This window comes from Crocuta crocuta, unplaced genomic scaffold (assembly GCF_008692635.1).
Source record: "Crocuta crocuta isolate KB4526 unplaced genomic scaffold, BGI_CrCroc_1.0 scaffold290, whole genome shotgun sequence".
In the NCBI taxonomy this organism is placed as follows: domain Eukaryota; kingdom Metazoa; phylum Chordata; class Mammalia; order Carnivora; family Hyaenidae; genus Crocuta; species Crocuta crocuta.
The window spans coordinates 6,014,265-6,031,247 of record NW_027527429.1 but is presented as its reverse complement, the minus strand read 5'-3'; the positions used below and the strand labels follow the sequence as shown (position 1 = coordinate 6,031,247).

Here is a 16,983-nt window from a genome sequence, read left to right as displayed (position 1 = left end):
GGGAGCAAAAGCAGTGATTCATTGTTGGGGGGGGGTGTGGGGAAGAGCATGCCTGGTCCTCACGGGGCAGCAGGAAAGGGGTTTTTCACAGTTATGCCCCCGCCCCCCTCTGTATGTCTGTCCAGATTAGGCAGCCGGCCAGCCAGGGAATTACTCGCAGGGAAGGTAGGTTGGGGGGTGTTTCAGGTCTGTGGGCTGCTCTCATTCTGCGGGGAGAACATTCGGGGGAGCATCATAATTATGTAAACAGTGCGTTGAACAAGCGTGATTCACAGGATGGTGTCAAGACATGACTTCGGTTTTGCTTCTGTGAGATGTCGACTCTGGTAGACGTTAGCCCAACTCCGGCAGAGTCCGGACTGTCCTGGTCGCTCCTAGGGAAATCGAAAGGCTTGTAATTACTATACTACGTAGACAGTCTGGTCTATTAACCAGCCCATTGATGGCCGAGCAGGTGGGAGGCCCTTCTTTTGGCTGCACCCCCTCTTAGCTGGCAGAGCTCATAGGGAGCGTGGGCCACTGGCTTCTTCTTCCCCTGCCTTCCTCCCCTTCTCTGCTACCCACCAGCTGCCGTCACTGACCCTCTGTGGGTTGGAGCACGGGAATCAAGGAGGGGAAAGAAGCAGAAAGTCTTTTCTGGAAACAATGGTACTGTTCTTGGCCGGCTCTGTGCTCTCTGACCTGGCCTGTGTGCAAAACTGATCCTGTATTGTGTGGGTACCTGGTGGGTCTGCTCTTCCCTGGCTGGCCCCCCGACTCCAGGGATTGCCAGGACTTTCTCCAGCGGCTGCCTCACCTGGCCTCTCCTCCATATTGCACAGACTCTCCCTGATGGGGACCCGCTTCCTTTGGGGAGTTAGCGCTGATAAGTGGTAAGGAGCAGGGGAGTCCCCACTGGGCTCCCCCTGTCCCTGCCATGGGAGCCAGGATCTATCACCAGGAGATTCTCAGTCACACTAGGGGACACCCTCCGCAGGCACAACTCTCTTCCCTGAAAACAGGCTAGGTTTTCTGAACACTCGACCCTGGGACTGCGGAGGCAGACAGATCTTCCTAGCTTGCCGACATGTCTCAACCAAAGGAAAGGAAGGAGAGAAAGGAAAGGAGGGAGAGGCTTATTTTGATTCATTCGGGTGTTTGGGCACAGAGAAAAAGATAGAAAGGGTACCACCAGCCCATTCATTTTGCCTTCTGACCTCAGATTTAATCCAGGGCATCTGGCTCTGGGGGAAGCTGGGGTCCATCAGTAACATGGCTTCTTTATCACATGCAGCACCAGGGCTCAGGTGTTTCAGGTCTATGAACATCTTTATATTTCTTTTATTTATTTTTTTGAGCTTCTTTATTTATTTTGAAAGAGCACAGCTGGGGAAGGGCGGAGAAATGGGAACCCGACATGGGATTCGAACTCACAAACCATGAGATCATGACCGGCGCTGAAATCAAGAGTCAGACACTTAACCGACTGAGCCACTGAGGCACCCCACAAATTTCTTTTAAAAATCATAAGGAAAAGAATGAACTTTCCAGTCACAAACTTTAAGTCAAGGAAAGCAGAGCATGAAAAAGGATATATACCCTATATTGTGCATAGAGAAGAAATAGTGTAAAAACAGCCGTATTGCTCAAAGCCTTCCTTCCTTCTCAAATACGGACTCCGTTCTGGGGGTACAACAGAGGCATGTGAGGGCTGGGCTGCTTGGCCCATAGTTTTACCTAAATGGTTCCAGAGAAAGAATGATGGGTAAAAGTTTCAGGGAGGAAGATTTTGACTTGGTAAAGGTTTAAAACTGTGTCTGACAAATCATGCTCTCAGGAAATGAAGCGAATAGCTACGTGAGGTAGTGAATCCCATCACTGATTGGATTCCGTCTGGGGATAGGGAGACAGATTTGGGATGAAGATCCACTGTCCAGAGGCACCCTGTGCTCTGTCCAGGGTCAGTGGAACCAGACTCCTCGGTGTGTCATTAAGGACAAATCAGTCTTTTGAATTTGGGATGGGTTCGAGGACAAAATGTATTCTATTCCCTCAAAACTTAATCAATGAGTAAGCACACTAAGAGGATAAAAATGGGAGCAAATCTCCCAATTTGGCCATCAGATGGGCGGGACTTCAGCTGCAGGAGGCAAACAGGTCAGAGATGAGCTTTGTGAATCTGCACCTGTTTCCCCGGGAGAATGATGCTCTTACAGTCATTTGAGAACAAGATAACATAAGCTGGTTGCATTCTCTCTTCCCAAGCAGTTCTTAGTCTCAGGGAGGAATAAAGAAGTAGAAGGAATAAGGGGCACAGCAGGACAGGTACTTCTCCACTCCGGGTGCCCTGATGACGGGAGAGGGCGAGCCCCCTTTACTCTCTGGAGACTTCTGGAGGTGCCTGCTCACCACTCATTTATTTGCCGCTTCTTGGCAATCACGGATTCCAGAAACCTTAGCACTCGGTGGTTGCCAGAGCTTTTCACACTGATTCATTTCCCAAATTCACTTTGCACTTGCCGCCAAATGACCGGGACATCAAGAGATTTAAGCTCAAAACTGTTCTTTGGAGGAAAATGCCAAGAGTTTTCAAACGTTTCAGAAAAGGTAGATTCCAACCTTCCATTAAAAAAGATTATTTTTTAATGTTTATTTTTTTGAGAGAGAGAGACTGAGTATGAGCAGGGCAGGGGCATAGAGAGAGAGAGAGAGAGACATAGAATCTGAAGCAGGCTCCAAGCTCTGAGCTGTCAGCACAGAGCCCGACACGCGGCTCAAACCCACAAACTGTGAGATCGTGGTCTGAGCCAAAGTCAGATGCTCAACTGACTGAGCCACCCAGGCGCCCCCCAAGCTTCCATTTTTGCTACTTCTTGGTGACATCATAAAGTAACAATGACAAAGTATGCCACCCCGTCCCAGTAATTGCACTGTTAGAAAATATATTGCTTTCCACGAGAAAAAAGTAATCCATCTTCATTATGGAACATTTGAAAAATACAGAAAAACACAAAGAAGAAAGAGTAAGAGCACAGGGAACCCACCACTCAGAGGTAAATATTGTTAACATAATGGTATCTATTCTATTATATTTGTCTGGGTGTATAATAATTAGGTTGTTCTGGATCAACACATTATAATCTAATTTGTTCATTTAGCGAATAATATATCACAAACATTTTCCATGTACATAAATATAAACCTATATGACAGTTTTGAACTGTAGAATATCCCAGCCTGTGGATGCACAATATTTAATGTCGCCAATCCCTTGTTTCAATTCTTTCAGTATCATACAGCGCTATGATGAACAGTTATATGCCTTCATTTTTTAGCACACCAATGATTTTTTTCCATTGGAGTTATTAATAGGAGAGAAATTTCTAGATAAAGGGTATGTACAGATTTAAGTCTTTTGGTATTGTCTGCCACCCTCCTCCTCCACCGTCTCATCCATCGTGCGCTACAGCAGTAATAATTTACAGAGTTTTTCCAGTTTCTGGGAAACCTGTTTATCCATGTTGTTGCCATCACAGGCCATAGTTATTACCGTGGACCCTGCCAACTTTCCATTTCTGTCGGTGAAAGTGCTGTGCCATCACCTAACATTTTGACAGCTAAAGGACTTGGCCATTTTGTCTTGGTCATTTGTCACTGTCACTCTTTGGCCATCTGTGTTCAGGAACCTGTGGATCCTTTCCATGTTGATTTTTAAATACTCCTACTGGGCTTCTACATACATTGCAGTTTGGGGAGAAGATATTGGAAACCACTTTGCTAGGAAAAATCCAATGGGAAAAAAATCCAATTAGGAATTATTTTCTATAAATCTGCATTTGCTATAGAGGCTTTGCTGAAATCCTGTCACTTGCATATTGGCTCTGCCTTTGAGTCTCAGTGAATTCTTTTTAAATCCATATACTTTAAAGGCAATTTAAAAATAAAACTAGATTTTTTTTCTCCCTCAAGTGGATGCCTGCCTGAACCTAGGTGCTCTCCTTTCCCCACGAATTCATACGGAGGACTATCCACCGCACCATTTCCTGAATCATGGCGCCTTGTCGATCTGTGATTTTGTTTGCTTGCCTTCTCATAGGCCCAGGCACTGCAAGAAATTGAACTAAAAATCTTGCTGGAACACGCCCCAGGCCAATTTTTACAGCAAGCCCTGACTTAGATGAAAGGAAATAGACAAGGCAGAAGAATTTTCCTTGAGGTCCACACCCAGATTGCATACTTCACAAGGATAGGAATGATGTCCGGGCTTTATTGACCCCTCCTCCAAAGTTCCTATGCCCGTTTTAGTTTGAGAGAGTCACAATCCAGCCGTAATGATCCAACCGGGTGGTTGATGTAGCAGTTTTATGTCATCAAAATGAGAGAGGAGCACATATAAAATGTGAGGCCAGAATTCATTAGTGAAATGATTTTGCTAAGTCACAAAGCACACAGACAGGCTTTAGATGGATCTCTGTTTAGAATAAAGATTGCGTTCCTATTTCACTCAGACGGCCCCAATTCCTCACTGTTACCAAGAAATTCATTAGCATTCCACCGCTTTGCTGCTCTTCCTAGTAAGTAACATTACTCACATCAGCCTGTGCAGGATGAATCTAATTCTTCTGGCTCCAGGGTCTCACCAAATGACGAGCAGGTGTTGATTTAGGAGGTAAGGGGCAAAAGAAACAGTTTGAATGTTTTTTTTTTTTTTTTTTTTTTGTCTCATTATTCAAGGTTTCAAAAACGAAGACAACGAGACTCTGGCGTGGGAGGGTGTCATGAAAGAAAATTACCTTGTCAAGATCAACACGAAAGCCAATGACACCTCAGAGGAGTATGTCCGTAGTTCACCTCTGCTTTGCACGGCTCCGCTCGTATGCATAAGCTTGCAGAACATAACGTAGCTCAGTTGAGTAAGCTCCGCGAAGAGAACTTAAAGCAGAGAGAAACACACCAACAAGGTATTACCTAGGCAATTGGAAGTGACATACACATAAGTGTGCATCAGCCTTTCCAAAAGAGCGTGACCACCCACTTGCCATCCTGATTGTCCTCCAGGACCCTGGGGAAGAAAGAGGTACTGGAGCCTGCAGGGCAGGACCTTGGAACCAGGTCACAAGAGCGTGGATCGCTCTGCCGTGGCTACAGAGGTGGATTCTGGGAAGACCCACCGAACACGGGCAATTGGCCCGTATGCAGGCGCCGCACACCTGTCTCTACGGTGAAGAAACAGAACGGAAGGCCCTTTGGTAGATCTGTTACAGACTGTCCTTGAGAAGCCCTGAACAGCATTTATGAATTGCATGGAGTTGTTACACACATGCCATAGAGCTAGATAGGTCACAGCTAAATCCACAGTTGGTCCCCAAGTCGAGGTCATGCAGGGCCTTTAGGAGCGGTACCCTTTGTATTAGGCAGGTTAACATGGCTAATAGTCTGATGTCACCCCAACTGAGAGCTCCAAACATAACCTCAAAATTCACTCTAACGAAGAAAGACTAAAAGTAAGCACAGTCACTCCCTTTGCCAAGTTCAACACGGCTATTACGTGGGATGGATGGCATGCTCTTTCTCTTTGAGTTACAAGGCAGACGCCCTAAGCTCTAAGCTCTTCTCCGTTCCCGGACTCTGAGATCTTGATTTTGGAACGGAGGGATGGACCTTACAGGTCAGAGTCCACCACCTCTGTCAGCAGAGGCAGCGTGTCTATGTTCTACTTCTGGCTGGGGTGGAGTGTGGGATCCTGCTTCGCTTGGCTATTGGCCAGAGGATGTAGCTGACGTGGATTTAGTTGAAAACGAAAATGATCTGTGTTTTGTTCTTTAAAAGACTGTAAAATGGAGTCTAATAGCCTTTTCTCTCCCCTCCCTCTTCTCTTGTTCTCTCTCTTTTTTAACTTCTTTGAAGAATGAGGCATCGGTTTAAACAGCTGGATACAAAGGTATAGTTCTGATGACAGTTTGGGAAACATTTTTTAAAAAAATCTGTGTTATCTTTGATCTTTCAACTAGAGGCCAGTGGTTGTGGTCTGAAAACAAAAGAAGTTAATTATTAAAGAAAAAAAAAGAAGTGACCCTGTTCTGTGTTCGCTCAGTGCGTAAGGTCTGGGTGCTGGAACGGAGTTACTTCTCAGATGCTCCCGGCCCCAGTGTGCTGGCGTCCTATTTCCCCATCTCTGAACTCTCTGCTGTCTCTGTCTGACCCAGGGCCCCCTCTTCTCTTTCTCTCAGCTGTGAAAGCAGGTGTAAGATGCCTGCAGTTATGAAAACACCAGCGAGGCTCGGGGGAGTGATTGGGGAGCCTGTGAGCCTCTGTGCTGGTCTTCGATGCTGCTTCAATTTGTTAGCTATTTAATTTGAAGGGCATTGCAAATGCATGAATACACATGTGAGCGTTAGGCGCGGGGAGAGTGTGCCCACATCCCTCCTGAGCTGGGTGACTGGAAATTGTGATTCAGGGTGAGCAGTAATTACAATTGATTCATAAGTACCAGATCCTTGTTAGGCTTTGTGGAGGAAATGATACCTGGTGTTTTACCATGGTATTTGAGAACGGCTTCCTGGATGGCAGGATTCACATTCCGCCCCAGGGCTGTGCTGTTAAGTGGCTAGACAGTACCCCATCTGGTAAGGCAGAATCTCCAGCACCCAGCACCCTGCCCGAACCACGAGGGTCTCAATCAATGTTTGTTGAGAGAATAAATGACCAAAAGGTGCCCCTTCATCGAGCTCTTACATGAGAATTGATCCAACTCAAATATTTTGGGTTTTTTTCTGTGTTATTTACCACCAGGATTCTTTTTTTTTTTAAGTTTGTTTATTTATTTTGAGAGAAAAAAGAGAGAGAGAATGCACGAGCAGGGGAGGGGCAGAGAGAGAGGGAGAGAGAATCCCAAGCAGGCTCCGTGCTGTCAGTGCAGAAACCAACATGGAGCTCAGTCTTACGAACCAGGAGATCATGACCTGAGCGAAATCAAGAGTCAGACGCTAACTGACTGGGCCACCCAGGTGCCCCTACTGCCAGGCAGGTCACCTCCTGACAGAACGGAATGTCTATGCCTGGTGCCTTCCTGGTGCCCTCAGAGCAGCTCTTCTCTTCCTTCTGAATCTTCTTTTTCCCTGGAGCTGCTGACTCAGTAACATCGGAGTCAACTACTCAGCATGACGGTCTGTTTTGTGCTGACAACCAAATGCTTCCATCACACTTTGCTTTAGTTACCTACCGCTGCATAACAAACACCCCCCACCCTTCTGTGACTCCCAACCACCATTTTATTTTTACTCTTGCTTTTTTGAGGGTCAGGAGTCTGGGAAGAGCTCGGCTGGGCAGTTTCGCTTCCTGTGGATTCAGCCAGATTAATGGGGCTGGATTCGGCTGGTGGCCAGGCTAGGGTCTGACACCTCTGTGCTCCTCGATGTGGCATCTCCCCCATGTGTGACGTCTGGTTCTTGTGGCTTGGGCTTGTCACAGCCTGGTGGTCTTAGGGCAGTCCCCCTACGTACTGGCTTCCAAGAGTGAGAAGTGGAAACTGGCAGTGCTCGGGCCGGCTAGGCCTGGGCCTGGCCTGATGTCATTTCCACCAGAGTCTGTGGACCAAAGTGATCACAGGCTGGCCCAGATCCAGTAACACACCTCTTGTGGTGGGAGTGGCACTTGCACTCAGACCCAAAGGACGCGGCAGCCACCATCTTTGGGGACCCGCTATCACACAAGGGTTTATCTTGTTACAACTGCTTTCATTCTGAAGTTGCATTGTTGATTCTTCACTGAGGGGCTGGGAAGACCTCTCTTTTATTGGACTTGAGTGCTGTACATAATTGATCTTGCCAGGCTGTGTATCAGGATTATACTCAATGGAGAGGGAAGGGAAAAGTGCTGGATATTTTTTTTAAAGTTTATTTATTTATTTTGAGAGAGAGAGAGAGAGATTGCAAGCAGGGGAGGGGAAGAGAGAGAAGGAGAGAGAATCCCCAGAAGGCTCTGCACTGTGAGTGTGGATCCAGATGCGGGGCTCGAACTCAAGGACCGTGAGATCATGACCTGAGCTGAAACCAAGAGTCGCTTAACCAACTGAGCCCCCCAGGTGCCCTGCTCGATATTTTTAAAGACTATAGAGAATTTAGAGAATATTAAGAGAATATATGAAAGGAGCAGCAGGGAAGAGTATCTTAAGATTGAGTAATTATATTAGACACATAATGTGTAATTAATAAACATATCCTTATATGATATATTCACTTTTCTACCTCACGTATTTATATTTAAAGATGTTGTCTGCTGCTTCTGTGCCGAGGCCGCACAGCACATAATATTTAAGGAGCACCTGCTATGTGCCAGGCATGGGGCTAAGTGCCATTAAAGCAGAGGTGGCCCCCAAATGTCATGACTGGATCCTTTGTGGGGTGGCGTGCTTATGGGAGCTGAATTGTGTGGGGTTCGATGGCGAGGATGGTTTTCACGCGGTACCCGGCACGCACCCCACGGGCCATCTGCGTCTGCGTCAGCAGGGGGCAGGGTCAGCAGCTGTGAAGGGCCCAAGTTCAGAGAAGCAGGGAGCGGTCCAGGCANGGCCACCCCGTGTGGGAACCGGCCTCTTTCGAGTTAGATTTTCTTCCTGTGCAAGGGGAGCCTCTGCAGAGTCTCAGCCTAAGAGCAGACCCTTTCAAAGACCACTCTGAGCCATCAGAGCGGCCACACAGAGCAGCTTCAACAGTGCGGTCAGGGAATAGAGGCAGCCGGGATGGGTCCAGGAGTTGTGTTTATGGAGAATGGAGGCTTATTTGGTTGCTGTGTTGCGTTGTTTTACTCATGGTTTCACCTGGGGTGGCTCTGGAGGCAGAGAGGGCCGGGGGCAGAGCCTGGGGGCTCCTGGACACCTCCAGGCCTGGGTCAGAGGGCGTCGGCAGAGCCCGGGCACTGGACCAGCTGACCTGACTCCCGCGGGCCAGGCTGGAGTGGACCGAGGCCTCCTGACCGCCGAGGGCCTGGCGGGGGGCGGGGGGGGCACTGTCAGTGGGGACGGTGGGCCTGAGCTGCGGGGGTTGTGGGAGGTGGGGCCTCAGGAAACCTCTTGTAACTGAACGCCGTCCATGCACGTGTGCAGGCAGGGGGGCCTGGGGCCCTAGAGAAGAGCTCGCAGGTTCTGTCCACCTTGCGTGCCCCTGGCTGTAGAGTTCAGCCCCTTTGCCACCTCCTACCAGAAGCCCACCGACACCGTGAATTTTGTAGGTTTGGGGAGAATTTGGGCGGGTCCCCAGGAGCCCTCAAACGGCACAGGATTTCACTACCTCTCTCCCCCCTTTTCACTCTGCTCCCCTGGCCTCTCTCCTTTTTTATTCCTTACTGGATCCTGTACCCCTCCTCTTCCGAGCAGCAAAACATCTCTCCTTTCCAACTTTAGGGATCATCACTTGCTCCTTGAGCAAGCACTGGGAATCTGACATCTGGTTTAAACAGCTTATTAAAGGGGCACCTGGGTGGCTCAGTCGGTTAAGCATCTGACTTTGGCTCAGGTTATGATCTCACGGTTTGTGGGTTTGAGTCCCTTGTCGGGCTCTGTGCTGACGGCTCAGAGCCTGGAGCCTGCTTCGGATTCTGTGTCTCCCTCTCTCTCTCTGTCCCTCCCTTGCTCTCTCTGTCTCTCAGAAATAAAGAAACATTAAAGAAAAAAAACAGCTTATTAAAGCCATTCTACCATCCCCAAATACAGGGCTCTGCCCAAGCCCCTCTAGCCAATGAAAAATTTCTCCATCTCATTGTACCCGGAAAAGTCATTCACAAGTGACCTTAGGACTGTAAGTAGGGATCTTAACTACTTTCCTTTCTAAAAAAAAAAAAAAAAGAAAGAAAAGAAAAAGAAAAACTTAAGTAAAGAGATTATTACTGGAAATAAGCCCAAGTTAAATATAGATTTTTTTTCCTTGACAAGAGCTATGGCGGGTTCAAAGCCAACTGTACAGAAATAGCACTATGTCCACGAGCTTTTATCTGAGTATGCTGGTGCGGCATGTAATTAGAACAAGCTTCATCTGGGGCGCCTGGGGGACTCAGTCAGTTAAGCGTCCGACTTGGGTCTCAGGTCATGATATCGTGGTTTGGGAGTTCGAGCCCTGCGTCGGGCTCAGTGCTGACAGCTCAGAGCCTGGAGCCTGCTTTGGATTCTGTGTCTCCCTCTCTCTCTGCCCCTTCCCTGCTCGTGCTCTGTCTCTCAAAAATAAATAAACATTTAAAAAGATATTAAAATAAAAGAACAAGCTTCATTCATCTTGTGCAATACGCTTGCGAAAGATGCATGTACTGAAAATAATTTTAGTATGCCTTTTACTTACACTGTTTTACTACTTATACTTCTGTTTGCTGGGAGTACACACTTTATTTGATTTGCTAGTATTATATCACATTATTTTTATTAGTATTATACTTTTATCGGAGTGAAACTTTGTATTTTATAATTTTATTAGTGTTAATTACGTATGCCATTATTATTTCTACACATTCTTTTTCTGTGGTGCTAAAACTTATCATTTCTATGTGGGAACCATTATTGACTTAACTTTTGAGGAAAGCTGCCACTAATTGGTGCTAATGAGTGTTTGGTAGGGACATGATTTCAGAAAGTGAGCAGTGAACTGGGTCCATATCACAGGCCACTCATTCTGCTCCATGACGTACCACAGTTTCTATTTGGTATATACACCTGTTTCATGGGAAAGTCATAATTTAAAACTGAAAGTTGGAAAATTCATCTTAAGACCAGTTCTATTCTTTTTTTTTCCCCTCCCCTGCCAAGATTAATGATCTCAAGGGTCTTCTGAAAGAGATTGCTAATAAAATCAAATAGAACTTCATGGACTCTAATGGAGAAAAATCTAATTACAGCAAGGTAAGTCATTTTAATGGGTTATATTTTTGCTCTGAAAATTTACATATTTTAAGACCCATTTAAAATCATGATATTTTATGCTAAGTGAAATAAGTCAGAGAAAGACAGAAATCATATGTTTTCACTCATAGGTAGAATTTGAGAAACTTAACAGGAGACTGTGGGGAAAGGGAAGGGGGAAAAATAGTTTCAAACAGAGAGGGAGGCAAACCATAGGAGATTTTTAAATACAGAGAACAAACTGAAGGTGGAGGGGGGTGGAGGAGAGGGGAGAATGGGTGATGGGCATTGAGGGCACTTGTTGGGATGAGCACTGGGTGTTGTATGTGAGCGATGAGTCATGGGAATCTACTCCCAAAGCCAAGAACACACTGTACACACTATGTTAGCTAACTTGACAATAAATTATACTTAAGAAACAAATAAATAAAATAAAATCATGATATTTATTTTCACGGAAATTGCTGTATTAGCAGATTTGAAAATAATGCACCGTTCAAAAAATCCCAACAATGTAGGGGTATAGGAAGGAAGAAGTGGAAGCCTAGATTGACATTACTTTTCCATCAGCATTGCTCCACATCAGAGGTTAACCCTGCCAGCAACTGGGTACCAGTATCCTTTTGAATCTTTGAAAGGCACTTAGGAACCACGTAGCTCTTTTGGCATTCGTTGACTCAAGGTCACACTGCTCAAGACTTGGCTTTTTTTTTTTTTTTTAACTTAACTGTCTTTCATGGATCTTTTTATGGATCATTGGCTAAACCACGTACCTCATTCTCATGATACACTATACACTATGTATGTTTATTGCTGTGGGACAGACAAATGTATGTTGAGCAGGTTTTCCTACCAAAAAATGTTTTAGTGAGCCATTCAAGGCTTTTCAGCAGTAGCTCATTTGCACAGTAAAAATGTAATTCAGGGAACTGGCAAAGGCTTTGCTCTGTGATCTTACTGTTTGCTTTAATTATGTTTTTCCCTGACCTGTCCAAATTCTGAACCTAAGTGTTAAAACGTTAGCATGTAAATACAGGAAAAAACTGCAATGGGAATTCCATTTGACTAGAATTTTTTGAGAAAGTGAATTGCAAGGAAAGGCAATTAAGGTTTCCTGTCTCCCTCTCCCTTCCTCCTTCCTCCCTCCCTCCTTCCCTCCCTTCCTTTCCTTCCTTCCTTTCCTTCCTTCCTTCCTTCCTTCCTTCCTTCCTTCCTTCCTTCCTTCCTTCCTTCCTTCCTTCCTTCCTTCTACTTCCCTCCCTTCCCTGTTTACTGAGTGCCCATGAACTTCTCAGAGAAGTCCTGTGTCGGGATCTGTGCTGAGGCTCAGACACTGATTACAGGCTGTGCATTAAACACTTACACTGTAGAATTTCTCTTTGCAGATTTATTGTGTTACAGATGGAAATTGTGTTGCATTAGGCTCCTTTCAATATTTCTGGTCACTCCCTACTTTTCCTTGGGTTCTGACGATTATGGGTCACTTTGTTAGAGCAAGCCAGCTGCACATCTTATGCAGAAAGGCGGGCACAGGCTCCTGATGGGCCCCAGACAACAAACCTCACGTATCAGGGAGGAATATATATCAACTCTCTCATAATGGTGTTTAGTGAAAACAATATTATACCTTAAAACAAATTACAATTTGAGCTTTGAAACATTTGTCATTTTGTTTAATTTATGAGCTGAAATAGATTTTTTTAAAAACCCAGGAAGAGATAAAACAATTAAACATGATTTTTTTAAAAGCCAGGAAAGTCTAATAATCAGCAAAGATCCCAAAATGAGGTGCACACCCATTTCTTAAAGCTCCAGTTTCCTCATCGCTTGCTCTTCTTTGGATGTGTTGACTGTGAGTAAAATGAGCAAACACACCGGCTCCTTATTGACCTGCCCTTTGCTAAGACTTAGATTTTTATGAATACATGGAGAATTAATTGGTGAATGAAAGTGAATTCAGAGAAGGACATTCCTCCGTTTCTGTGTCGACTGCCCATGAAAGAAAGGGGATGATGGGGAGCCTGAGTGATTTGGTCAGTTGAGCGTCCGACTCGTGGTTTTGGCTCAGGCCATGATCTCATCATTCGTGGGTTTGAGCCCCACATAGGGCTCTGCGCCAATAGCACAGAGCCTGCTTGGTATTCTCTCTCTCTGCCTTTCTCTCTGCCTCCCCTGCTTATTCTCTCTCTTTCTCTCTCTCAAAATAAATAAACATTAAAAAAAGAAAGAAAAAAGATGAGAAGAGGAATATATGAGAAAACAGAAATCCTGTAAATTCGTCACCACTGATACCTTTAGAAACAATGAATTTGGCATGCCCAATTTTTTGGTATATTTTTTTCTTTTCAACATAAGACCCCTTTTCTTTTCTTTTCCTTTTTTTCTATGTTGTCTATCTGGCATAGCCTTTTGAAGTTCACTGAAAATGTAATTTTATAGGCAACCATCTACATGGAGCTAAAGCATTATTCTTGTAGTATCTCTCTGATACTTCTCTCTCTGGAGGGGTGGAGGTCATCTTTCTGGGGGAAAGGACAAGGAATGAGAATGCAGCTGCAGACGGGATGAACGAGCTTTGGTAGGGACAGGCCTTCACCAACCTGCCCATCTGGGCTCTCCATCACTAAGTTGATCCAGTAATTTGGAATAAAATCAACAGACACTTGTACAGATATTTTCCTTTCTTGCACACACGTTGACAGGAATTAAGAACTGGGGACAGAGCAAATCCATTTGTTTCCCCAGACCTTTACACTTAGAGTGGACCTGACGACCCAGTGGACCAAGGGTCAAGAGGGAAAGACAGTCACTGGAAACGGCTTGATCCCTACACAATAATCCATTGATTCTTGCATTTGCTCTCCTGAAATTCTAGGTCAGTAAAAGAATGTGAAGTTCCTTTGGGGGTCATATTAAAACTTCATTTCAATAAATGATTGCAGTTTTAAACTTTATTTTCAACTTACCCTTTTATTTTTAAAAATTATTTATTATTAGAGCGTAAGTGGATGTGAGAGGGAGAGGGAGAGAATTTTTTTTAAATGTTTATTTTTGAGAGAGACAGAGTATGAGTGAGGGAGGGGAAGGGGGAGAGAGGGAGACAGAATCTGAAGCAGACTCCAGGCTCTGAGCTATCAGCACAGAGCCTGATGCAGGACTCGAACCCACCAACCGTGAGATCATGACCTGAGCCGACGTCAGCAACTTTACCGACTGAGCCACCCACGTGCCCCAGAGTGAGAGAATCTTTAGCAGGCTCCATGCCCAGCTTGGAACCCGACTCAGGGCCCAATCCCGTGACTCTGGGATCATGACCTGAGCCAAAATCAAGAGTCAGATGCTCAACTGACTGAGCCACCTAGACGCCCCTTCAAGTCATCCTTTTATTAATGGAAAGCCTACTCAGCAGGTAAAGCACTCAGAACCATTCTGGGTCTTAACCTGGGCTGAGCTGAACCTCTGTCACTCAACCTGTGGTCAATGTGTCCTCATGGCAAACTGGTCAGAACTCACACCTTTAAGAGAAAACAATGGTCTCATAGCCAACTCAATACCAAAAGAAAATCAAGTTTTGGAAGTGTATTCGGACCCATGACCAGTACGTTACCAGTATATTTAGAAGCAAATCGTCTCCTGAGAACAGATGTGGGAAATCCGTTCCTAAAATAGCGTTCTTTCTCTGTTTCACAGGTGATCTCAGAAATCTACATGGGAAAGAGTCAAATGCCGATGAACTGCTTTGTTACTGAGTAGCCAGTAGGAACTGTTCAGGCGCAGATGGCTTTCATCACTCCAGTGTGCTCAAATCTGAGAAACGGATGTGTGATTGGTTTCACACGGGAAGATGGACACCAAGGAAGAGCTTCCCCTAAAGGCTGCCCGGTTACGTCCTGAGTCTGGATCACTCTGATTTGCTGTGTGATCAAAATGTGATCCTGAACACCCCCCCTCCCCCCACCTGCCCCACTTTGATTTCCCTACCTCTGACTCCTGAGCACTATAGAACATCCACCCTGGGAATAAGAACCGGGTCGTGCTTTCCCTCCTGGACCGCTGTTTTGTTTAACTCCTTTGATTCCTGGCTATTTCCCTTTTTGGAGTATGTGGCTAATTAGTGGGCATGTCGTTAAAAGTCTCCCCCATCAGGGCAGATTCTAAAACCTGCCAGAGCAAGAGAGCCCTGCTCTGCTCAGCAAAGACTGTTCTCACTTCTCATTATGCTTTTTATCTATCAGTGGAGGTGGCAAAATGGTGTCTTAACCTCTTACCCTCACCAGGAGCCCCCCCCACTCTTAACGGTGTGAATAATCACCCAAAAATGGGACCTGAAGAGACACCCCTGATTTTGTTTTCAGTGGATGCTCCTTTCTCCTCTTACTCTTTTCCCAGTAAAAATAATTCATGGATATTGCAGAAAATTCAGACTACATAGACGAGTAGAAAGACTATAAATAGTCCTGCTAGTGGTTAAAGATAATCACTGCTAACATTTTAGGATGCATTTCCAAATCTATTTTTCTCTATGCATGTTTTATTTCTCTTTTAAAATTTTACATGGTGTCATCATACCACATATACAATTTTATATAAGCTTTTTCACTTAGTATTTTATCAAGGATGTTTTTGTTATGTTCCTGGTCTTCTTAAACATCATATTAATGATGCATAATATACCACCTCTGGTGATTTCCGTAACGCTGGTCGTTGAAGGCTGTTTCCAACTGGTCAGTGGAATGAGCATCATGGTGCATGAATCTTTTTCTGCATTGGGGAAGTTTTCCCATAGCTAGAGCCCCAGGAGTGGGCATTGATTATCAAACCATTTACGAGGCTTTTTCGTAATTGTATAGCAAATAGAAATTATTAACTTTAGTGTAGTTACAAGACACATGAACTTAGAACTCTTAACAGAAGACATTGTATTTAACCCTTAGTTTAGGCAGAAACTGACACACTTACAAATACCGCAGATAGTGGAGGTATCGGTATAGAATTGGGGAGATCATCTTATCAAACACTTCTAGTGCCAACTTTCTCTGCAAGTGGTGGTGTCTTTGCCCAAAAGATGTGGGCTCAAGGAACAGAAGGCACTTTCAGTGTCCATAATTGGCTTCTTCAGTTTTGAATAGACTATAAACTCAGGGGCTGCAGAAGGAAATCTTAGAAGGAAGCTATTAAAAGATCATCTAATTGGAAAAACTACAAAAGCACGAACCAAAAAAAAAAAAGTGTTTTATCATTTTTGTCTGGGCTTTAGTTAACGTGATTACTCACAACATTCAGAAGGCTGGCAGGGAATGAATACGTGGCAATGAATGTTTTATTTTTTATTTAAACCTTATTAATGGCTTAAAGGGGAATTGTCTTCAATAGGGCTGATGAGTTCATGGCTTTGGATGCTAAAAGTAGATGTAATAAAATTTCTATGACAAAAATTGCCAATGAATGGAATTTTCAAAAATTTCTCCATTCATGGGAGGATGTTACTTCTGTTTTCCTATGGCCACTAGAATATCTGCCTTTTCTGAAGCCACCAAGGAGAGTTTTGTGTCATCTCCGTGCTGGCTGGAAACAATAAAGTGTGTGGCACTGGGTAGAGGAGATTGTGCAGGGGCAAACAGCAGTCCCCGTCTCCTACGAGTAGTGAATTTGAATATAATTAGTAAATCACAGTGAAAACCTCTCATAAGACAACATTTAGCATAACCAGTAGTGGATCCCCTAAAATGCGTTAGTGCACATATTCCTATCTCTGCTGCCCATGTTTTTATTAGTTTAAGAGAGACGCCTACATGTACATCAGCATCAGCAGCGCAAGAACGTCTCCTATTGGCACTCGTGACCAAGAACCTGGACGCATGCGGAGAATTCATTTGTGATTGAGCAGGAACCACTGAGAGATTTCAACTCAGCTTGTCTGTTGGAGGTTTTTGCATGGCTACCCTACGGAGAGTTTTGCATATGCAAAGTCACCGTTTTAGGTGTAGCTCACGGAAATAGCACAGGTATGGAACGTACCTCTAATCCAAGTTGCAGTGACCTTGTGTCCGGGACTCCGTGTGTCCTGTGTGTCACCACTGGCAATGCTGCAACTTGGTTTAAATGAGTGTGTTACTGAGTTA

The 16,983-nt window shown here is 44.9% G+C and overlaps 1 protein-coding gene across 1 annotated transcript in view; it reads left to right on the top strand.

Moving 5' to 3' along the window:
- Positions 1-15,324, top strand: part of LOC144226937 (transient receptor potential cation channel subfamily M member 8) — a 58,944-nt gene extending 43,620 nt beyond the window's left edge. Inside the window, exons 16-19 of the mRNA XM_077758427.1 lie at positions 4,714-4,813; positions 5,887-5,920; positions 10,769-10,861; positions 14,552-15,324. Of these exons, the coding sequence (XP_077614553.1) occupies positions 4,714-4,813; positions 5,887-5,920; positions 10,769-10,819 (185 nt within the window). The 3' untranslated portion in view covers positions 10,820-10,861; positions 14,552-15,324. The remainder of the gene's footprint in view (positions 1-4,713; positions 4,814-5,886; positions 5,921-10,768; positions 10,862-14,551) is intronic.
- The last annotated feature ends 1,659 nt before the right edge of the window (positions 15,325-16,983 follow it).